Source organism: Vicugna pacos, chromosome 10 (assembly GCF_048564905.1).
Source record: "Vicugna pacos chromosome 10, VicPac4, whole genome shotgun sequence".
Lineage (NCBI taxonomy): Eukaryota > Metazoa > Chordata > Mammalia > Artiodactyla > Camelidae > Vicugna > Vicugna pacos.
Genome location: NC_132996.1, coordinates 69,208,040 through 69,230,642, shown reverse-complemented (window position 1 = coordinate 69,230,642; position 22,603 = coordinate 69,208,040). Strand labels below are relative to the sequence as shown.

The 22,603-nt window shown below is 51.4% G+C and overlaps 2 protein-coding genes across 3 annotated transcripts; one reads left to right on the top strand and one right to left on the bottom strand.

The window, feature by feature from the left end:
• The first annotated feature begins 2,967 nt into the window (after nt 1–2,967).
• CATSPER1 (cation channel sperm associated 1) lies at nt 2,968–14,983 on the top strand. 2 transcript variants are annotated; one of them, XM_072970861.1, is made up of 12 exons: nt 2,968–3,280; nt 5,025–5,237; nt 5,946–6,059; nt 6,229–6,388; nt 6,700–6,791; nt 6,940–7,083; nt 7,248–7,311; nt 7,476–7,548; nt 7,686–7,746; nt 12,349–12,424; nt 14,551–14,665; nt 14,830–14,983. In XM_072970861.1, exons 1-12 carry the CDS (start codon nt 3,082–3,084, stop codon nt 14,854–14,856), a joined length of 1,338 nt encoding a protein of 445 aa, XP_072826962.1. In that variant the 5' UTR covers nt 2,968–3,081; the 3' UTR covers nt 14,857–14,983. The 2 variants fall into 2 exon arrangements, with proteins under 2 accessions (XP_072826962.1, XP_072826963.1); XM_072970862.1 differs by lacking the exon at nt 5,946–6,059.
• A 2,331-nt stretch (nt 14,984–17,314) lies between these two features.
• On the bottom strand, nt 17,315–18,771 carry CST6 (cystatin E/M). The gene is made up of 3 exons (XM_031690917.2): nt 18,494–18,771; nt 17,845–17,970; nt 17,315–17,526 (listed from the first exon to the last, which is right to left on the bottom strand). The coding sequence occupies exons 1-3, from the start codon at nt 18,725–18,727 to the stop codon at nt 17,443–17,445; spliced, it is 444 nt and encodes a 147-aa protein (XP_031546777.2). The 5' UTR covers nt 18,728–18,771; the 3' UTR covers nt 17,315–17,442.
• Nucleotides 18,772–22,603: the final 3,832 nt, after the last annotated feature.

Genomic DNA, 22,603 nt, shown 5'->3' with positions numbered 1-22,603 from the left:
GTACAGATACCTATTCGAGTTCCTGCTCTCAATTCTTTTGGTTCATGCCCAGAAGTAGAATTGCTGGATCATGATCACACAGCTTTTTTTGAACACTCTCAAGTGAACTAGTCTTGTTCAGTAAAGTTAACCATTTTTGCAGCATCCTTCATCTCCAAGAGTTTTGACACCAGCACCTCTCTATGAGGAAAGCAGTGTGTGTGACGACATCAAGTTTTTTTTGTTGGGCTTTGGGTCATTTTGGTTTTATTTGCAAGAGAAGTGAAAACTCTAATGGAATAAACTTTTGATGGAAACACCATCTGTCCAAATGCCAAGACAGTTCTTCCAAGACAGCCTTTTTGATTCTAGATATGAAGAAAAAATATATATATATATAGGTGATGAGGTAACTACGTTTACTTATTTGTCATTTTTTTTGTTTAACAGAGGTACTGGGGATAGCACCCACGACCTTATGCATGCTAAGCATGTGCTCTACCACTGAGCTACACCATTCCCCCATAGATACGAAAAAAATATTAACCATATCTTGGCTGTTTGCAGCAGAAAAAAGTCTTGATTATCAGCATCATTTACAAATCTTACAACTGCTACAGCATGGTGTTTATCAGTGAAATCTGTTGACTCATCAGCCTGCATAAAGAATCTGTTGTTTTTCAGTTTATTACCAAAAAACAAAACAAAAAGCTCTTTGGCATCATGTAACATCAATAGGTCAAGTTATCCTTCTCTCTCAGAGTAGAACCTTCTCACTTTTTTGTGGGGCATTTTGCGCTAGCATTTCACTCATCTAATTTTATATACCAGTATTATTAAGTTCTTTTTCTTCTGGACAACAGATTGTGTTACAAATAACTTGCTCTTTGAGCTTTTTTTTATCAAATGTGACCTATAAAATAAAAGCCTTAATCTGTTCGAGACACCATAGATAAAAATTAGCGCATTTGTTTGCCAAATGGCTGGAATTTGCAGTTTTTTTCAATTTTGCTGATGCTATTGCTATGTTTGTAAATTATAATTCTTTACCACTAACCCTACCAGATTTGTCCACAATAAGCAAACAAATTAAGGATATTTGTAAGCATCTCCTCTTTCATTTCACAACTGGTCATAAAATATCACCACATTGAGTAGTTAAACACATTTGTAAAACACAAACGCTAATAAGACATACAATAAATAACTAAACAGGAAACTCGCAAAAAAATACTGAAATCATGCTGAAATTCACTTCTAACCTGCATAGATCGTGTTTTAAAACATGCACATCAACTACAAAGCAGCAAAGGGACTACAGAGTCACAGCACGTAAAAATTATTTCTTTAGGAGAAAATTTTCCTCTGATTTTCTGTCACAGAAAGTGTGTTTGCTCCCATAAGTCAGTCATCAGTCGTAAGGGGAGGTGGGAGGAGGTAACTGAGGAGGGCGAAGCTGATGTCAGCAGTCTACCTCTTCCTCTCGGGGCAATACAGTGCTCACAAATGATCAACAGACTTCTTGATCTCATGCTGAAAACTGAGAAAGGCCTTACCCACTGCGCACTGCAGATGGGGTCAAACAACCTCTAACAAATTTTTTTTTTACATTTTTTATTGATTCATAATCATTTTACAGTGTTGTGTCAAATTCCAGTGTTCAGCACAACTTTTCAGTCATTCGTGGATAACAAATGTTTTCTGAGGCTGCTGAATGACTGTCTATCTTGGAAAGCACTGGCATCACAAAGCATAAAGTTCAAAAACAACACTGGGAATGTTAACCACTATATATAAAAATAGATTAAAAAAACAAATTCTTCTGTATAGTACAGAGAAATATATTCAATACCTTGTAATAACCTTTAATGAAAGAGAATATGAAAATGAATGTATGTGTGTATAAGCTTCTGCTTGCACCCTTCGGCCATGCCTAGATGCAAGGCACCTCAGGAAATGCCATCTCTAGTTGGGAGGCCATATGTCAGGAAGATGAGGAGAATGGATTTGTGGAACGATTAACAGTCCTACCACAAACTCTTTCCTTGTCTGCTGCTGGCAACAGACAGTGAGCCCCTTGAGGGCAGGGGCCCTGTCTCTTTCATCACTGGGAACCCGATACCCCATGCCACTATGGACTTGGCTGTGACCAAGCACTCAGGAAGCAGCTGTAGTCAAAGGAGGGACCTGAAGGCTTCCAGAAGAGCTGCACTGGATATGAATGAATTGCAGTGGATTATAGCATGAAGACAGTCCAGTATGGTGCTGAAGAAGTTTAGAGTTAGTGTTGATTTTAAGTTGCTATTTATTGAGCAACTCATTTATATTCTCTGAGCCACAGGACCTTTTTCTGTAAAGTGGAAAAATGATATTCATCGTGGGGGGTTATTGTGGGATTAAATTAAAAGTGCCTAAAGTAGGTCTTCAATAAATAATGGCTGATAGCTTTAGTGATAATCTGAGTGGGGTTTCCATCACTGTCAATGATCAAGGAGAGAATAATACCAATTAATGCTCATCGTGCCATTAGTATAAGCTTTACATATCTTTTTTGATCCTATGAGGTAGGTGCTATTATTCCCATTTTACAGAGGAAGAAACTGAGGCATACTAAGATTAAGCAACTAGCCCAAAGTCACACACCTACTTTTAAAGAAATTGGGCCATTTGAACCCCAGAGCCAGTTGGTATTAGGTAGAACTGAGGACTGGACCATTTGACCTCTTCAAGTGCTTTCCAATACAGAGCTAAAGCAACTGCTGGGTCTGTGGTAATACCCTGGAATTCCTCGTCCAGCTTTGCCACTGACCTTCCTGGTCACCTTGGACCTGTCCCTTCCCCTTTCTTGACCTTGGTTTCTTCTCTTTATAATGAGGAGGTCAGACGCAGTGATCCTGGATTCTGAACTGCAGCCCAGGAGGAGACTTGGGAGTGAGACCTGGGAAGGGGCCTGCTTGTGACATCATAGACGGGAGAATTCCACGAGAAGCTGGGCTTTCCTAGGAGCCCAGTGCCACAGCCTACGTGAGAAAGGCAATACAGGATGGGGCCTTCAGGGGCCACGTCTTGAGCTTTCCTCATTCCAGCTTTCCCAGCATAGTCATGGAGCAACCTTCGATGGCTGAAAAGGCTCCAAGTGAGACAGACACCAATAACTTGGATGTGTTCCCTCACCCCAGCTTGTCACCGCCGCACCACGGGCCAGGCCATAGTGGAGTCCACCACCATCAAGAGCCCCGTCATGGCAGTGTGTCCCAACTTCATGGCGTATCCAGTCATCTTGGTGGATCTCAGCACCTTGGTGAGTTCCAAGACTTCCGTGACAATGCCTTCTGCTGCCATTCTCCCAACTCCCCCGACTCCCGCCACCCCCTACTCCCCACGCCACGCTGAGGCCCACCATCACAGCGGAGCCCACCACTCCACATCCCTTTCCCTGGCTCCTCCCCATGATGCTGTTCCCTCCCACCATTCCTATGGTGAGGACCACTTTGATGATGAGCCCCACTCTGGTAGCAGAAGACATCATGGGGGCCCCCACCACCATAGGGAGTCCTACCACCATGGTGGGTTTCACCACCACAGTGAGGCTCCCCACCAGAGTGGGCTCCATCCACAAGGTAAACCTCACTACTGTAAAGACTCCCACCACTCTGGTGAACCCCCAACCACAGTGAGGCCTATCACCGTGTTGGGCCTCATCATCGTGAAGCCCACCATCACAGAAGGCCTACTACCATGGGGTCCTATCACCCTGAGCTACCTCACCACCACGGTGAGCACCACCACGGCAAGCACCACCATGGCCACCATGGGCACCATGTGGAGCACCACCACAGTGCACATCCTTACGATCTCCCCCACAGAGAGCACTACCACGGGGAGTACCATCAGGGTAGCTCCCAACTCCTTGGCCCACACACATCCCCCAGCGTGGCCAGAGCCTCCCTCAGCTCTGTCTTTTCTCATCCAATAGTCCTCCAATCTAGCAAGACAAACATACAGAGCTCAGACCGGAACTTGGCTTGTTCCTGTAGCACAGTTCACTCACCTGATTTCCAGACCTCCAACAAAGTCCATCCTCAGGATTCCTCCTTTAACACCTCAGAAAGCTTGCCTAAAGGAGATGAGCAGTTTCAGAAGCGCGGAAGTGAGCCTTTGCTCTCCCCCCTCCCCCCACCCCAGCTGCCTGGCCCGGATGCCAGACCCGAGTCTGGCCCGCACGTCCTTCTGAGGATCATGAGGCTTGTGCTCACCTGCGTGTGCATCCCACTGGCTATTCACTCACCTGACTGTCCATCAGCCAATCTTTTATTCCTGGAATTATGCACCTCCTCAGTCTGCCAGCCATTTGTTCATTCAGTCACTGCTTCTTTTATTCGTGTGTCCACTTCTCAAACGTTTCCTCTTGTCTAGTGTGAAAGCTGGGGGTGGTCACTTACACAACCAAACCCAGACCACCCCCAGTGATAGGGGTCTATCCTCCAGATCGGAACATTCACCACTGTAGGTTCTGTTTGTCCACGTTTCCCCTACTAAACTGTGAGCTTCTTGAGGGCAGAGTTTGGGAACCAGCGCCTGAATGAGGGTCTTGTTTGAGGGCAAGAGGGACTTTGACTGATAACATGCAATCCCCCAAACTTGGCCCCCGGTAGTTCAGTAAACACAGCAACAGCCTCACAAACAGGTAGTGAAGGGCGTGTGTCTAATTGTTTGGGGGTAGAGAGGGCAGTCAAGAGGGGGAGATGTTTCAACAGAATCCTGGAGATAGAGAGTTTACCAGGAGGATGGGGTCTTCCATGTACAAGCTGCCATGTGAGTAAAGAAAAGCATAGAGGTGCAGGAGCATGAGCCCCGTGATGTGCCCAGGCAGACCCCAAATCCCAATCAGGCTGACTTGCCAGGGAACGGCTCAAGCCTGTGGCCCCAATACTAGTGCAAGACTAGCAAGGAGGCACATGGCAGGCAAGCAGGCAGGCTGGAGAGGGTGCCCGGGACCCTCGTGTCCCGTTCCACACAGGCTTGGCTTTCTGGCCCCTTTGCAGCTGGCCCAGCCCAGCGGACCCACAGGAGGCTGCATGCTGTGGACCTCTTCTATTGGTTGCGGGAAAAATTAAGCTTCTTCATTTGGGACATCCGGAGAATGCTCAGGAGACTGACTGAGTCCCTAGCCTTCGAAGGCTTCATCCTCTTCATTGTCTGCCTCAACACCGTCATGCTCGTGGCCCAGACCTTCGCTCAAGTTGAGATCCGGGGCGGTAAGTGCTAGGGAGCCCCGTTCATATGGAAGAGGCCATTGATGTTCCAGGCCTCCTGTGGGCCTGACCAAGTGCCTAGTGACTTATAGAACTTGGGCCATTTGGTCCTCGGAAGTAGGCAGCATCCCATCCTCCACCCCCACCCCCGCTGCGTTAGAGTGAGGCTTAGAGAGTTTTGCTGAAGTCAGCCAGCCAGCCAGAGACAGAAAAGCCCTCTCAACTTGAGGATGTACTGTTCATGACTGCAGCCACCAGGTGGCGCGTCAGCTCTAGGTGCACTGCTTTCCCCAAGAAGGATGCCCAGAACCTAAGAGATGGTGAGAGTGGGAAACCAGGGAAGGAGGCCCCTGAAACCTGGGGAGCAGAGTGAAGGAAAGGACCTGCCACAGGGCACATCAACTAAGGAGAGAAGAAGAAGAGTGACTGGTGTTTCTTGCAAGCTGTTTCAGGCTCCATTCTAAGCCCTTTACTACGTTAAATGCATTTAATGCTCATGGAAACTCTATCAGGAAGACTTATTATCACTATTTGATAGACAACAAAAGTGAGACACAGAGCAGTGAAGACACACAGCCGTTGGGCAGAGCCAGGTTCTCCTTAAATTGCTGTGTGTGTGGTTCCAGTGGGGAGGAGTGAGGGGCTGGGGTCACTGGGGGAGGCCTGGGGTCACTGGGGAGGGCCTTGAGCAAGCCCCCTGTGTCCCCACAGAGTGGCACTTCATGGCTTTGGACTCCATTTTCCTCTGCATCTATGTGGTGGAAGCTGTGCTCAAGATCATTGCTCTGGGTCTCAAGTATTTTTCTGACCCCTGGAACAAACTGGGTGGGTAGGGGTGGAGCCTCTGTGTGTGTGTGCGTGTGCATGTGTGTGTATATGTTTGTGTGGTGGGAAGCAGGGGGTATTGGCACCGGGAGGACTGTGGGTCTGGGCTAGGGGCCCAGGCAGGAGCCTGTGACACCGAGCCGCCCCCCTCCCCTCCCCATGCCCTCAGATTTCTTCATCATGGTCTTAGCTGTGCTGGACTTCATGCTCATGCATCTCAACTCTCCCTCCATCACACACGCCGTCTACAACCAAAACACCTTCCGGATCGTCAAGGTCTTCAAGAGCCTGCGAACATTGCGGGCTATCTGGGTCCTGCGGAGGCTCAGGTCAGCGGGACCACAGCTGCCCACCCTGGTGTGGGGACTCTGAAGGAAGAGGGAACAATGGGCCTGGGCTCCCAAGGAATCTGCTGTGACCTGTTCAAGCGATGAGGGATGGGGAGGCGCAGACTCCAGCCTGCTTTCCTGATAAGCCTCCTGCCATCCACTCGGATCTATCTCTTCAGTTTCCAGAGAGGGGCCAGGACTCTTCCAAGTCACTAACAAATCAGGGACCTCCTGTCTCAGGTCAACTCTGGCTGCCAGGCACAGATCTTCACTTCCACTGATTCAGCCTCCTTCTCAACCTCTGCCCACAGCTTCCTGACCAGCCTCCAGGAAGTGACTGGGACCCTGGCCCGGTCCTTGCCGTCCATCACTGCCATCCTCATCCTCATGTTTACCTGCCTCTGTATCCATGCCACGCGGTCTGGGGTGGGAGCATGAGGTGCTGGGCTGGACGGAGTTGCGGGGAGGGACCAAGAGCTGGCAGGGGGCGGGGAGGGGGAAACTGGGGGAGATGGGGACTCTGTGTGCCAGGTTTGGCCCTGAACAACCAGTCCTCTTCTCTGTGGTGTTCCGGGCGCTATTCCGCCAATCTGATCCGAAGCGCTTCCAGAACATCTTCACCACCATCTTCACACTCTTCACCCTGCTCACCCTGGATGACTGGTCCCTCATCTACATGGACAGCCGGGCCCAGGGTGGGGCAGACCTCAGGCTGAGTGGAGGGCAGGGTCTGGCTGGGTGGGCAGACCCAGAGGGCTCAGTTACCCTATCTGCCAGGTGGGGCTTCTGATGCTTGCTGACACGGGTATGGGGAGTGCTGGCAAAGAACTCACAGCTCAAACAACGCCCTCTCTCCCAGGTGCCTGGTACATCATCCCCATTCTCATGATTTATATCATCATCCAATACTTCATCTTCCTCAAGTGAGGACCCCACCCTTGTGCTCCCCAGCTTTACCCCCACAACACCTAACCCCGGGTCCCACCCCTCCCCTTTCACCATGGTTATACCACAGTGAATCCAGAGGAGGGTGCAGGGCCTTGCCTATGGCCTCCTCCTTGAGAGTGTCCCACTGTCTCCACCCCAGCCTGGTGATTGCTGTCCTGGTGGATAACTTCCAGATGGCCCTGCTCAAAGGCCTGGAGAAAGTGAAGCAGGAGGTACCGAGTTGGGTGGGGCAGGTGGACCAATCAGGAAAACAGGAGGAGGGGCACAGAAGCTGGAGGGAAGGGAGGAGGGTGCTCCAGGGATGAGTAGACATGGGACTCTGGCAGGATTCCGGCCTCTTTCTTCCCAGGAGGCCACCCAGGTCCACGAGAATCTACTGGATGACTCACTGAGGGAGCTCATTGAAGCAGGTACCAGCACCCCCATCCTCCCAGCAGATACAGAGCTCCAGACCCAGCTTTAGAGTCCAAGACTCAGGCGAACTTTCAGAGCTTACAGCTTTGGTCCCAAGGGCACTAAGACAATCCTCCAAAAGCCAATTAAACTGATAGTCAATTCTTGAAAGACCCATTTGCAAAGCAATTAATTAGTCAATTATGATTTGCCAAACATTATTTCTATGAAGAACTTACAAAGATTATAGAGTTGGTCTTATGTGGGGTGGTTTCAGCTGTCTTGAGGGTATTTTCAAGATGCTATCCATGCTTGTCCAGATTCACTCCAACTGGACTGAGGGCCTACAAAATGAAGTTTCCTGTACATGTTCGTTTTTACACATCTGACTTTCCAGGTGAAAAGATTTTGAGCCAATTTCTTTGCCTCCTGCTTAAAGATCTTCAGAACTTTAGAATCTGAGCCCCAGAATGCCACTCTTAGGATCATTAACTCTGGAGACTAAGGGCCTTTAGGGGTCACCTGGCCTCTCTCCCACACTCTCCATCATGGACACTCAGTCCAAAACAATTTAAGCAAAGAACAAAACCACAACTGACTGCTAAACAACCATCGGGAAAAAGACTGGAATCTAGCAAAAAAGATTTCTTCAACTGGAAACATAAAGAGGGCACCACAGCGTGACGGTAGGAGGGGTGTGCTCACGATGTAACTGGGCCCCAGACCTCCGAGTGGACAGCCCACAAGCTGAGGAATAGTTAAGTTGCAGATGCCCTCCCACAGTTGTGAGAGTTCTAAGCCCCACGTCAGGCTCCTCAGCCCAGGGTTCTGGCATTGAGAGGAGGAGGAGACCCCAAGACATCTGGTTTTGAAGGCGAGTAGGGCTTAGCTCCAGGAGCCCCACTGGACTGGGGGAAACGGAGACTTCATTCTCTTCGGAAGTGTATACAGACTCTCACATGAGCCAGGTCCCAGGGCAGAGGCAGTGATTTCATAGAACCTGGACCAGACCTCCCTGCTGGTTTTGGAAGGTCTCCTGGGGAGGTAGGGGATGGATATAGCTCACCCGGGGACATAAAAGCTGATGGAAGACATTCTGGGGGTGTTCACCTACATGAGCTTTCCTGGAGGCTGATATCTTGATTGGATCATTCGCACCAAGACCCAGCCCCACGCAACAGCCTGTAGGGAAGCCTCAGGCCAAACAACATACAGGTTGGGAACACAGCTCCCCCCCCCCATCAGCAGGCTTCCTGAGCCACAGACACCTCTAGACACAGGTGGGCCCTACCCACCAGAGGCCCAGGACCAAGCTTCACGCAGCAGTGGGCAGGCACTGACTCCCCCGCCAGGAACCCTGCATAAACCTCTAGTCCAGCCTCATCCACCAGGGGCAGATATTAGAAATAAGAAAACAACAATCCCAAAGCCTATGGAAGGAGTCCACAAACACAGGCCAGACTCTACCCTGGGACTGGAAGGACCCTGGCTCTTGGGTGACGAGAGAGGAGTGTACTGCTGGGATGTATAGGATGTCTTCCACAGACGGCCACCTCTTCAGTGTCAAGAAACATAATTAAGCTACCTAAAAATACAAGATAAACAATGTGAGGCAGCAGAGGAATATCTCCCAGGCCAAGGCACAAGATAAAATCCCAGAAGAAAAAATAAGTGATGAAGAGATAGGCTGTTTATCTGAGAAAGAATTTAAAGTAATGATGGCGAAGATGCTCAGACAACTCAAGAGGAGTATAGACAGACAGAGTTAGGTTTTTAGCAAAGAGTTGGAAAATATAAAGAATACCCAAACAGAGTTGAAGAATAAAATCACTGAAATGAGCAACACACTAGAAGGAACCAAGAATAGACTAAATGAGGCAGAGGAACGGATCAGTGAACTAGAAGACAGATTAGTGGAAATCACTACTACAGAACAGAAAAAAGAAAAAAGAATGAAAAAAAATGAGGATAGTTTAAGAGAGCTCTGGGACAACATGAAGTACACTAATATTCACATTATAGGGGTCCCAGAAAGAGAAGACAGAAAGGACCTGAGAAAATTTTTGGAGAGATAATAACTGAAAACTTCCCCAACTTGGGAAAGGAAACAGTCACCCAAGTCCAGGAAGCACAGAGAGTTCCTCACAGGATCAGCCCAAAGAGGAACGCACCGAGGCACATAGTCATCAAATGGACAACAATTAAGGATAAGGAGAAAATATTAAAATTAGCAAGAGAAAAGCAACAAATAACATACAAGGGAACTCCCACAAGGTTATCAGCTGATTTTTCAGCAGAAACTCTACAGGCCAGAAGAGAGTGGCACAATATATTTAAATTGATGAAAGGGGAAAAACTTACAACCAAGAATACTCTATCCAGCAAGGCTCTCGTTCAGACTTGATGGAGAAATCAAAAGCTTCACCGATAAACAAAAGCTAAAAGAATTCAGCACCACCAAACCAGCTTTACAACAAATGTTACAGGAACTTTTCTAGTCATCAAACCACAAGAAAGAACAAAAAGAAAGAGAAGAAAAAAAGACCTACAAAGGATTGCTTTGGCAATTGAGGGTCTTTTGTGGTTCTATATAAATTTTGGAATTGTTTGCTCTAGTTCTATGAAAAATATTGTGTTTTGACAGGGGTTACACTGGATCTGTAGAATGCTTTGGTTAGTGTGGCCATTTTGATAATTTTGATTCTTCCAATCCAAGAGCACAAGATGTGTTTCCATTTCTTTGTACCATCTTCAAGTTCCTTCATCAGTGTTCTACAGTTTTCAGAGAATAGGTAACCTCCTTGGTTAAGTTTATTTCTAGGTATTTAGTTGTTTTTGATGCAATGGAAATGTTTATGCCAGTTATAAAATTCTGGTTTTTGCAGTGAAAAAAAAGTTAATGAAGGACTGCAAATGGCAAAATATTATTCTTTTTTATAGGTGAGTTGTATTCCATTACATATGTATGCTGCATCTTCTTCATCCATTCATCTATTGATGTGCACTTAGGATGCTTCCATATCTTGGCAATTATACATAACATTGCTGTTAATAGCAGGGTGTATGTATATTTTTGAATTAATGTTTTTGTTTTTCTCAGATATGTGCTCAGGAATGGAATTGCTGGGCCATATGGTGGTTCCATTTTTAGGTTTTTGAGAACTTTCCATATTGTTTTCCATAGTGGCTGCACCCATTTACATTCCCACCAACAGTGTACAAGGGTTCCATTTTCCCCACATCCTTGCCAACATTTGTTATTTGTGTTCTTTTTGATGATGGCCATTCTGACAGCTGTGAGATGGTGTCTCATTGTGATTCTGATTTGCATTTCCATGATATTAGTGATGTTGAGCAACTTTTCATGTTCCTGTTGGTCATCTGCATTTCCTCGTTTGGAAAAATATCTGTTCAGTTCTTCTGCCTATATTTTAAATGGGTTGATTGTTTGCTTTTTGACTGAAGTACAGTTGATTTAAAATGTTATATTAGTTTCTGGTGTACAGCATGGATGGACTTGGAGGGCATTATGCTAAGTGAAATAAGTCAGACAGAGAAAGACAAATACTGTAGGATATCACTTACATGTGGAATCTAAAAAATACAAGTGAATATAACAGAAAAGAAACAGACTCAGATTAGAGAAGGAACTAGTGGTTACCAGTGGGGAGAGGAAAAGGGGGAGGGGCAAGACTGAGGTGGAGGATGAAGAGGTACAAACTATCAGATATAAAATAAGCTACAGGGATGTATTGTACACCATGGGGAATATAGCCAATATTTTATAATAACTATAAGTGGAATATAATCTTTAAAAATTTGTGAATTACTATATTGTATACCTGTAACATATAATATTGTATATCAACTATACTTCAATTTAAAAATATGATATTGTAAAATAAATACACAAATTTTAAAAAATAAAAAAAAGCTTAAGCAAAAAGAAAAATTGTCTCAAACTACTTAGCAACTTGGGAGTTCATGGGCTTTCAGGAATGGCTGGATCCAGGACCCAATGTTGCTTGAGAGTTGGTCTCCTTCCATTTCTCTGCTCTGTAACTCTCTGGTTTTGTGCTTAGGGTGCTCTTCCCTTGTGGTGGGAATATGACCACCTGCAACTCTAGTCCCAAATTCTCACAGTTTAGCTAAACACAGCTCTCCCAGCAGAGAGGTCCTCTTCTCCCAGCCATTCCAACAAAGTCCCAGAAATGAATCTCTTTGGCTCAGATTAATCACCTGACTATTTCTGAACCAATCACTGTAACCCAAAGGCTAGGCTGTTCTGATTGGCCAGGCTTGAGTCACATGTCCTTAGAGTTGTGGGTGGTCAACCCCAGCTAGACAACAGTCCACCAAAAGGGGTGGGAGTGGGTCCTCAGGAAAATTGGGAGACTTTTACCAGAAGAAGAAGAAATGGATGATGGACCAGTAAACAAACAAAACATACTCCATGCCCAGAGAAGCAATCTCTTTGGGGACATTCTAGACAAAACAAACAAACAAACAAACAGGAAACCCTGACCCCTGTTTGAGTGTCTCCAGGACACAGGGGATTCCCTCCACCCACTCTCAATCCAGGCGTCTCCCTGACCTCCTCCTCCTTTCTCTACATCCAGAGCCAGAAGAGGCGCTGAGTGAACACACTAGACAGAAGCAGCTCATCGAGAAAAAATTTGGAACCATGACTGAGAAGTAAGGAGATATGAAGGGAGGCAAGGCCTCAGGTCTAAGGGGAGTAGTCTGGGGGCCTGACCACTGGGCTGGCAGGGGAAGGGGCACTGCCCACCTCTCTGGAAGCAGAGCACTAAGGCTTATGGGACGTGGTGACCTTGAGTGGCTTCTGCTCACCCTGAGTCATCTTGTGCCATCAAGTGAATCCTCCCAGCAGCACCTAAAGGGCCATGAGAGCCCCTATGAGCCTGACCACCCGGGGCAGGGGCAGTGGCGAGATGCTGGAGGAATGGGAGTTCTGCTCACTTTTTTACTCGAGCAGCATCCCTGATCCTTGCTCTGGGCTAGGTTCTGTGATGACTCCAGAGACCCAAAGAGGACACAATTGGCACCTGCCTGTGAGGGCCCCACCTCTGTAGACTGAGCTGGGCCACGGAGGGCTGGTGGGCTTCAGCTGGGTGGAGGGAAGAGGACGGTGGGTTGGGGATCAGCTTAGGTAAATGCAGGGGAGGCAGATGGTCAGCAGCCCTTCCTGTCAACGTGAGCGGCCGGCTGGGCCAGGACTCCTGGGGATGCGTGGCTGTGCTCATGGCTGGGGGGTCCTTGGCGCAGACTCCTGGCCCCTGCTGTCAGGCCTGGCTCCCCAGAGAGCCTTCTTCCTGAAAGCTGGGCCCACCCCACCGCATCCAGACTGGCTCCAAACCCGACAGCTGGCACCCTCCAGGTTCTGCTCACCCACCAACAGAGCTCAAGCCCCAAGGCCTCCATGATCATGGCAGCTGCTACTACCCCGTCGCATCCTGGTTTTACCCACAGCATCACACATACGTGCCCTTCCTCAGGCCTTTGCCCACACTGTTCTCTCCGCCTGCAATGTTTTCTGGCTGCCGACAGACACCAGGCTCAAGTGATTAAGAGTTAGAAGAGCTGAGTTCCAATCCTGCTTGTTTCACCTCCTGTCCTCCCTCCAGGTTCCAGCTCCTTGGCCCTCAGCCTGGTCTGGATCCTTGGCACCTCTGTGATACCTGCCGTGGGGGTTTCTTGGCCTCTGGTCTCTTCTCCACTGGTCCACCTCCACCTCCACTGAGAGTGTCTTTGGTTTGCTGTGGTTTGGTTTGTTCTCATCTTTTTTTTCCCCTTTCTTTTTCTTTTTATTGACTTAAAGAGTGATCTTTGTTGGAAGAAGTTTTGGCCTTTTCTGCCTTCCCTGCAGGGGCTCCTGCCTCCCTTAGTTTAAGGGTCAGGTGCCTTGCTGTGACCTTCCCTGGATGTCTCCACCTTCAATTCATCCGTTCTCTAAAACCTCCCTCCCTGAGGCCCACCTCAGCCCCCAGATCACTCCCCACTGTTCACAGACCTGGAGCACCAGGAGCCCTGTCTGAGCTCAGCAAACACTCAAAGTCAGCTCAGCGGCACTTCCTCCAGAAACCTTTCCTCACCCCCAGTACTGGGGGAGGCTTCCTCCTCTGGGCCCCTCAGTGCTCCGTGTTCACACTTATCACAGGTGTAAACATGCTTGGTTTGCTTTCCTGGCTCCGCCACAGACTGAGCTTCTCCAGGGCAGGGGCTGTTTCTCGCTCATTTCTACATCCTTGGCACACCTGGCAATGTTCATTGATTTCGGTGTTATCTGATGGACCGATTGATAAGACAAATTGGCAGCAAAGGAGTTAATGAATGGGTAGTCCATGAGGGTGACGTTTAGGTAAGGGGTGGGCGTGTGGGGCCAGGGAAGAGCAGGTGGATGGGAGTATGGATGAGTGAGGGAAAGTGTTGCGTGGTCTGACGGGTGAGTGAATAGCTAAACAGATGGGTGGGTGGGTGGGTAGGTGGCTGAGTGGGTGCATGAGTCAGTAGGGGGTAGCTGAAGGGGCAGCAGGTGGGTGGACTGATGGAGGGTTGGGTGATTGGAAGGTAAACAGTTAATCGTCAGAATCTGCTGTGGTCCAGACAGATGGTGGGGCCAGGGAAGGGCCACACACAGAAACATGGTGGCCGTGGATGGAAAGGAAGCCCTAGGGTAATGTAAGTTGGGAGGAACGGGGCAAGCAAGAAGAACTGTCTGGGGGGCTCTGGGGCTCTGGGGACCAAGATGGCCCAGCCAGGCAGGTCCACCCAGTCAGGGCTCTGCCTCGCTCCCTTCCCAGGCAGCAGGAGCTCCTGTTCCACTTCCTGCAGCTGGCGGCTGGGGTGGAGCATTACCAGCAGAAATTCCGCTCCCAGGCAGCTGTCATTGATGAGATTGTGGACACCGCATTTGAGGTGAACCAGGCACCCGACGGGAGGAGCCAGAGGGAGGGGGAGGACAAAGGAAGGCCAGGCTTCAGGGGCTTGTGCCCAGAAGTGGCCTTGAGTCACAGTCCCGTGGGCATTGGGAAAGGCCGAGGCCTGCGCTGTCCCCATCATCTCCTGCCCCATTTCTGCAGGCTGGCGAAGAGGACTTCAGGAGGTGACCCTGGAAAGGCAGCCGCGTCAGACTTCAGCCCGTGGCAGGCTGCCCAGCCGGTGGGTCGGGACAAGATAGGCTTGAAAGATTGTTGGGCCTGCAGGGATGGGCCCCAACAGAGTTTTAAAACCCCAGGTGGCTCTGCATCCTCACTGGCCGGGCCGAGGCACAGGGCAAGGGGTCTGGGGCGCAGGCAGGCGTGTGCAGACTTGAGTGTGTGTGTGCGCGGGAGTGTTGCAGGTGAAAGGCTCTGTTCTTGGATTCCCCTGATGTCCCGCCAGAGCCTAGCCCGTGCCTCGGCAGCAGCCAGAGGTGTGCCGTGGAAAGGGGGCCAGGCTCAGTGCTGGAGGGAGTGCTGGCCGTCACCCTGCTTTGGGGAAGAAGGCCGGTCTGGCTCAAGAGACAGGAGGAAAAGAACAGGCTGGGACAGCCTACAGTTCTCAGGACTTGGGGGGCCAGGAGGCCCAAAGCCTAGGAACTTAAGACTACTAGCACCCTCAGCAACCAGTATAAAGGTGCCAACTCAATGGTGATGCCCAGAGGTCAGAGGTCAGAGGTCATTGCCATACCTTGCCTGGTCTGGAGCCTCAGTGAGGTGGGAGTGGGGAGGCTGCTCAAGTCCTCCTGGCCTCCAGGTGGCGGCCTGGGTGGGGCGTGTGTGGCATGGAGGTGCCTCTGTTAGAGGGAAGACAGGATGAGGCTGACTGTTGAAGGCTGAGGGGTGACAGACTGTTTTCCCAGCCACCCCTCTGGCCGCCAGTCTGGACCAGACAGTGGTGAAGTCTCCCTGGCCGAGCCGAGGGTGCGGGCTGGCCCAGGGCCTGGGAATAGACTGTGCAAAGGAAATGCCGTCTGGGATTTGGGCACAGACTCCAGGGGTGGAGAGGCCACCTGGCAAAGATCTCCAGGCCTCGCCTCACCCCACCACCTCACACATTCACTCAACAAGCATTTCCTGCCACTTACCCTGTACCAGCCATGCAGGCGGCTCCAGCCTGGTGCCCGTGGGAGCCCTCCCCGCAGCAGCCCCGCCTCAGGCCCCTGGGTTGTCTGCGCAGCCACCTCTGACAGGCTTGAGCAGACGTGTGGCTGGAGGGGTTCCCCTCCATCCCTGACTCCTGGCAAACTCAGCCCCTCGGGCTTCCAAGTGAGAGTCAGTTTATTTTCCACCTCCCCATCCCCATCCTGTATGGCCTCCGAGGGCTCTAGAGGATTGGAGCTGGGGCTGTTCCTCGTTAAGTCGCAGCATTGGGCGGGGAACCAGCCAGGCATGAAGGGAGCATGAGGCCTGGCCCCCTCGGTCTGCCTGCCAGGGCCTGATGCTGTCCACACCTCAGGCTCCCACCGGATCCAGTTACTGCCTTTCCTGTCCCAGGTGTGGGTGTGCGTTTGTGTACCTGCAGGACAGCTCTGGGTGGGGGGATGTGGGTGCCTGGGGCTGTGAGAGGGGGATCTGTGTATACAACTCCAGGTTGTCCCTATGGGCGGGGTTGTTGCTTCTGTGTGTTTGTGTCTGCTTCCGGGTTGCATTATGTGTGTGGTGGTTTTCTGGATGTATGTGTGGTGTCTGGGAGCAATCTGAGTGTGTGTGGTGGGTTTGTGTGTGTGCAGTAAATATTAATTCCAGCCACAAATTCAGGTGCCCAAAAAAATGTTCCAGCTCTGTTTTCTAATTTATTTTTTTTGGTGGGGGAAGAGGGGTAATTAGGTTTATTTATTTTTAATGGAGGTACTAGGGATTGAACCCAGGACCTCATGCATGCTAAGCACACCCTCTGTCACTGAGATCTACCCTTCCCCTCCAGCTCTGTTTTCTTTAAATGACATTAAAGTGCATCTATCCCCTCATCCCTCCTGTGGACAGTGAATTTGACCTCAGTCCTCTTAGGGCTCCCTGCCCACCCCTTCCAGGGTCTTGCACAGGACAAAGCATTGGGGGTCCTTCTGGCATGTGGCCCACTGTGCACTTGAGAGCCACTGTCCCAGCCCTCGTGGTCTCTTGGCCTGCAGGGCCTCTGCCATATCTAGGTCACATGCTGGTGTAAGAATCTCATCAGCTGAGAGCTCGATGTCCTGGGGCCCGGCTGGCTGAACCCCCAACATGCCACTCGGAGTCATCCTGGCAGCTGATGGGGAGCAGAGTTCAAGCACTCTGCAGAGTTTTCGCTGGCTCCTGTCCCTTCCCAGTCAGGGCATCATCCATCCCCTTTGACGTCCTCTCCCCACCCTTAGCTGAGAATTTTGGGAGTCTCTGGAGGTTCATTCCTCTGTGCAGCTGAGGTGTTTGGGGGACTCCAAATTTGGGAAATGAACCTTGCACCCTTAGCACTGTCTGGGCTGGGACAGCAGAGGCTCTGCTGCAGGTGGTTTGGGCACCCTGTCAGCTGGAGGGGTTGCTGAGAGCTGCTGAGAGTGGGACTGGGGGACAGGAGGAGAAGAGGAGTGAAGCACTCAGAAGAGACCAATGCAAGAAGCAATGCTAGCCATTTATTGCAACAGATATGGTCCAGGGACCTGAAGTGCCCTCCACCGATGCGCCCGCTCCTGCCCAGTCCCGCCCACTCCCTCCCTCCCCTAGGCCCACAGAGGTCTCCTACACAGGCACACAGTTGTGCTTCAGAAGGCGGGAGGAGTTCTGCCAGGGAACCATGAGGATCTCAAAGTCACAGCGCAGCTTCTGCAGACAGAGAATGAGGAAAGGAGGGTTAGCCTGGTCCCAGGCCCGCCTCCTCCCAACTGTCAGCCCCGTGCCAGTCACATTTCCCTGTGACGTGCTGGCCCAAGGGACATCGAGTCGGATGGCCAAGACCAGATGCCAAATCTTTCTAGTGAACCCCCTCCCTCCAGGGGAAGCCCCCAGGCTTCTCCTCTTGGTACCCCACCCCAGCATCAGGGGCTGAGTCATCCAGAAGGAAGGGACAGGTCCAGCCAGACCAGTTCAGGACCCAAGTGCTGGCAGGACAGGCTGATGCCTGGCTCAGGGCAGGGCTGTTACCTCCTGCTGTGCTTCTGCAGCCAGAGGGCAGATGGTGAGGTCTATGTGGTCTCCAGCCATTGCGTTCTTCTGGCAGGCTGTGCTTCCCATCTCCACAGTCAGGTAGTACTTGATGCCAGCCACCAGCTGGGACGGAGGGTGGGGACCAGTCAGGGGTGCTGGGAGACAACCCTTGACCTGGACCTCTCCCCTCTCTCCATATCCTTCCATCTCCCCTCATCTTCCCCGGACATAACCAGCACACTGGCCTTGGGATTCAGATCTGGGATGCATGTGGGGACAGGAATGGGTGGGGAGGGATGACAGGGAGTTCTGGTGGGGACCCCTGAGAAGTGGGGAAATCCAGGAGGCTGAGATTCAAGTCCACACAGCGGCCTGTCTCTCATCATTCTCTCCCCAAACCCACCCATCAGAGCAGGGAGGCTAGTGAGGTAGCTGTGCAAATTCAGGGTTGGATCCTATTTGGGATATCTTGTTCATCACGAATTTTTGGCATTAATTGGACTTTCCACAATATATTGTATTAAAATGTCATCCTGATCACTCTCGTGTCGCCCAGACGTTGATCTGGTGCCCCGCTGAGTGCCTCCCTCGCCTCACCCCAGCGCCCCGCCTCCCCTCCTGCCCGGTCCCGCCGGAGGGGCCGCACCTGGCTCTGCGCCCGGAGGATGTTGGTATCGCGGAAGTAGTAGACGCTGTTGCTGCCCATGTTGTAGTTGGCCACGGCCACCTGCACCGCCTTCTGCACCTGCGGGTCGCTGGGCGACAGTTCCTGGCGTTCTCCGACCTTGCGGTCCCCTGGCCGGGCATCGCTGGGCAGCGCCAGGAGGCAGAGCGCGAGCAGGGCCAGCCCCAGCGGCAGCAGGAGGCTCGGACGCGCCATGATCGTCGGTGTCTGGCCTCCGCCTCGGCCCGCGCCGCTTTTACGGGCTCCGGGCTCCGCGGCCCCGCCCGCCGCCCGCCGTGCGCCCCCGCAGCCGGGCAGGGGAGGGACCGCTGGGGCTGGGCAGTCCTCTCGGCGGGGCTGTGCCCTGGCGCCAAGGGCGACAGCGGACAGGCGCAAGCACACCTGGGTACTACGATGCTGCCTGCTCTCCAGGGCACACCTAGTCCGGGGAGGGAAAAGCCAGCGACAGTCCTTAGCAACAAGTGCCCCGACTGGGGCAGTTCACCGAGGCCCATGCAGTATGAAATACCAACAACCACCAGCAGGCTCTTACTGTCGCCATCATCTACTAACCGGGTAACCTTGGAGAAGTTACTAAACTCTCACTACCTCAGTTTCCTTCTCTGTAAAATGGGTTGCTGTGAGGATTCAATAAGTAAAGTGCTTAGGGGAGGCCTGGTGCTCTATAAACAGCAGGCAAGTAGAAGGCATTACTGTGCTGAGCCACTGTTTAACGCCCACCACCAGCATGATGTGGGAATCAGTAAAGCTTCCACTTTACAGAGGCTTAAACAGGACACAAAGTGAACGTTGAGAACTGACCAGAAGGAGGGATGTACATGGTACCAGCTCTGCCATTCACTGCTTGGGGGACTTCAGTGTCCTCATCTGAAGAAAGGACACTATTCTTGTCTTCTAAGGTTATGATGACATATTGGCCCAAGACTGGGTCACTCCTAGGTAAACTGGGCATGTGTTGGAGATACCAGCAAAATAGGGCTATGACTTTTGGGGGGGAGTAGTCTGACAATTAGGATATTAAAAAACAGCATTGAAGTAGTCAACACTGGAAAAGTCTGGATTTTATTGGAATTGTTTAGAATTAGTATTTCAGAGTTCAGGGTAGTCTGCACTTTTAATCACATATTGCTAGGGGAGATGGGGCTTTTTGCTCTTGGGACATGAAGATCTAGTTAGTGGTTAGGGCCTCCAAGGATCTTAACTGGGGCTTGGGAGAGGCTGTGGTTTTCAGTGTTGACGTTTAGCAAGTGGTAGCTATTATTGTGATGAGTATTATGAGTAAGCAGCCAGTATTCCTCCCCCCACCTGCCCCCACACCCACCAATTCTTGGCCTCTCAGAATCCCAGGACCAGGAAAGGCAGTGATTTCTCCCTGGGAGACTGGAACCAGAATGTTGTCACAGCCCAGTCCAGCTGCTACCCCACCCCCTCAGCCCAGCTGGGAAAAACAGTCTGGGGATGCCAAGGAGCAGCCACAAGTTTGTCGCAGGCTCAGGTGTCTGCCTTAAAGGGACAGGCCCATTCGTGCGAAAGCTGGTAAAAGCTTGGCTTGGTGAGAAGGCCAGGGCCAGGCAGGAGCCCGACCTGAGAGAAGCTGGGAGTGGAGAAGAGTAAGAGGTCCAGGGCCGCAGTACTGGGGAGAGGTGGGAGAGGCAGCCCCAAGGGACTGGGAGCCTCCTTGGGTTCTCCGTGTCAGCCCTCCTGTCCGTTGGAACTCAGCTATGGCCACACTTACCTCCAATAGCTCCGTGAGAAATTACCTGAGGCCCAGTCTCCAACTCACCAAGGGCCAGGGGGTCCCCAGATCACTTGCCCCTGCCCTGTCATTCCTTTGTGCTAACACCAATAAATCTTTTGCACACCAACCTAAAAATTTCCAAAGCCTTTTCACCCACTGATCTATTCTCACAAGCATCCTGAGTACTAATCATCATCCTCATTTTGCAGATGAAGAAAGTTAATCAGATAGGTCAGGACACTTGTCTGAGATCACATAACTAGAAGTGGGGTCTTGGTGAGAAAAGAGGGATGGGGAAGGGAAGTTAATTCCTGGGCTCTGATACGTGCCAGGCCTTGTACCAAGGACTCAACATATGTCCTCTCATCCTTATAACAACTCTGTAGAAGCAGTGATTTTATATATATATATATATACACACACACATACATGCACACACACATATATTTTATACACACACACACACGCACTTTTTTTTTTACAAGGAGGAAATGGAGGGTCAAAGGAGAAGGGTAAGTGGTGGGCCAACATCCTAGTGTGTGAGTTCTGGGCTGCCCCACAGGGATATGAGGTCTGCTGTGATGAGGGAGGCTCCCTGGGGGTGGGGGTGCCCTGGGAAAACTGGGTCTTATCTGGAAAAGTCTTAGCCTGGACTCTGTCCATCCTTAGTCTGGACCACTCTGGCTTCCAGAAGTAGGCCTGGGCCAGGTGTGAGCTCAGGTTGGCCATCCTCACTGGCCACCAGGCACAGCCTCCAGTTTTGCCATGGCCCCGCCATCCCAACCTGGTTTCCCATCGCACCCGTCCCCTGCCCGTGGCTGATGGGCCTCGCTGACCAGGGTGGGTCCTTGGCATCCCCTTCACCCTGGGATCTGGTCATCTAGTACTTTCGCTGCTCCCAGGGCCGTCTTCCTTGAAAGTTTGGCTGGGCCACGATATTCCCTCCCCAGGGCTCTGCTCCCCTTTCCCTGTCGGACCACATCCTGGACAGGGAACTGGATGGCAAGGAAAGCTGCGATACAACCGTGAGTCAAGCTGCTCTCTGTGGAGGAGCTCCCCCAGGTGCCAGGGGCTTCACGTTCATTAGCTGGTTGAATCTTCACAAGGCCACACCAGCTGACAGAGGCTCAGGGCAGTGAAACCACTTGCTCAGGGTCACGCAGGGAGGAAAGAAGGAACTGAGAGCAGAAACAGGACTCTTGCAGGCTACTGTCAGTCAAGGCCAGAAATAACAGTAGGAAGAGCCCTGGGTCCCTGCAGGGAGGAGGCAACGTGGAAGGGGCTGATAGTCCTGAACGTGGACTGTGAGCCTTTCACACCCTCTGGGCTGCAACTGGGTTGGGGTGGGGAAGTGAGTCTTCGGCTGGGATTCATCCCGTAGTTTCCCCCTATTTCTTTCCCAGGGGCAGCAGGACCCCTTCAGGACCCCGGAGTGCAGGGGTTGGGTTCACCCCAAGCTTTGGGCCAGATCTGCACACTTGAGAAAGACTGACTCGGGGGTCCAGCTCTGGCTGGGTGCAGCAGAAGTAGGGGGACACTGAGTCAATCTTTACTGACTTCTGGCCCCACCCATGCTTCCAGCCATGCACGTCCTGTTGGGAGGCGTGGGCTGACATCTAGATAACCTGCCTCCTACCCATCCCCACCCAGGTCTGCTTTCTCCAACATTCCAGGCCTTGCTCCCTTTGTCCTGCTGGCCGAGTCACGGCTGGGTCTCTGAGAGGCCACCATCACAATGTACATTCCAGATGCCCTTTGTCTCCTGCTGCTCCAGGAGGCAGATTCAGGAAGTTGATTCAGGAAGTTGTGTGGGAAGCACCAAAGAGCCCGGCCCAAGGGTTCCAGGCCCACCTGTCACAGGTACTGCTGCGCCCAAGGTGGAGGTGGAAAGCAGGCTGCAGCCCCTTCAGAGCCGAAGCCTGCGGGTGTGGCAGAGAAGAGCCCAGAGTAAGGAGAGCAAGCAGCACGTACCACAGAGCTGTGCCGGGCAGGCCCCAGGACCAGAGCCACCAGAGGCAAGACCGGGCAATCTGCATGGGCAGGAGCTCCAGAAAGGGCATCATGGAGGAGCAGGGAGTCTCCATGACCTCGCAGAGTGCCAGCAGCACTCCGGCACTACCACGGCTGAGGGGGGCGGCTGTGGCCCTGCCCAGCCCACACCTAAGCACACCAGGCCTGTGTGACAGCAATCACAGCACAAGGGTCAAGGCTCAGGGGACTCCGAGGTGACCCTGGACCCATCCAGGATAACTTCAGAAACATAGTATGGCCAGAACCTTCAAGGACAGCCCACATGATCAACTAGGCCTGGGCTTCAGATAGGCACCCTCCCA

Bases quoted from the DNA above. Each gene is read 5' to 3' on its own strand.
- CATSPER1 (XM_072970861.1), top strand. From the start codon at position 3,082: ATGGAGCAACCTTCGATGGCTGAAAAGGCTCCAAGTGAGACAGACACC. The intron at 7,312-7,475 runs GTGAGGACCCCA...TCTCCACCCCAG, and splicing joins CAATACTTCATCTTCCTCAA to CCTGGTGATTGCTGTCCTGG. The intron at 7,747-12,348 runs GTACCAGCACCC...CTCTACATCCAG, and splicing joins GAGGGAGCTCATTGAAGCAG to AGCCAGAAGAGGCGCTGAGT.
- CST6 (XM_031690917.2), bottom strand. From the start codon at position 18,727: ATGGCGCGTCCGAGCCTCCTGCTGCCGCTGGGGCTGGCCCTGCTCGCG. The intron at 17,971-18,493 runs GTGCGGCCCCTC...CCTCCGTCCCAG, and splicing joins TCCTCCGGGCGCAGAGCCAG to CTGGTGGCTGGCATCAAGTA. The intron at 17,527-17,844 runs GTAACAGCCCTG...CTCTGTCTGCAG, and splicing joins CTGCAGAAGCACAGCAGGAG to AAGCTGCGCTGTGACTTTGA.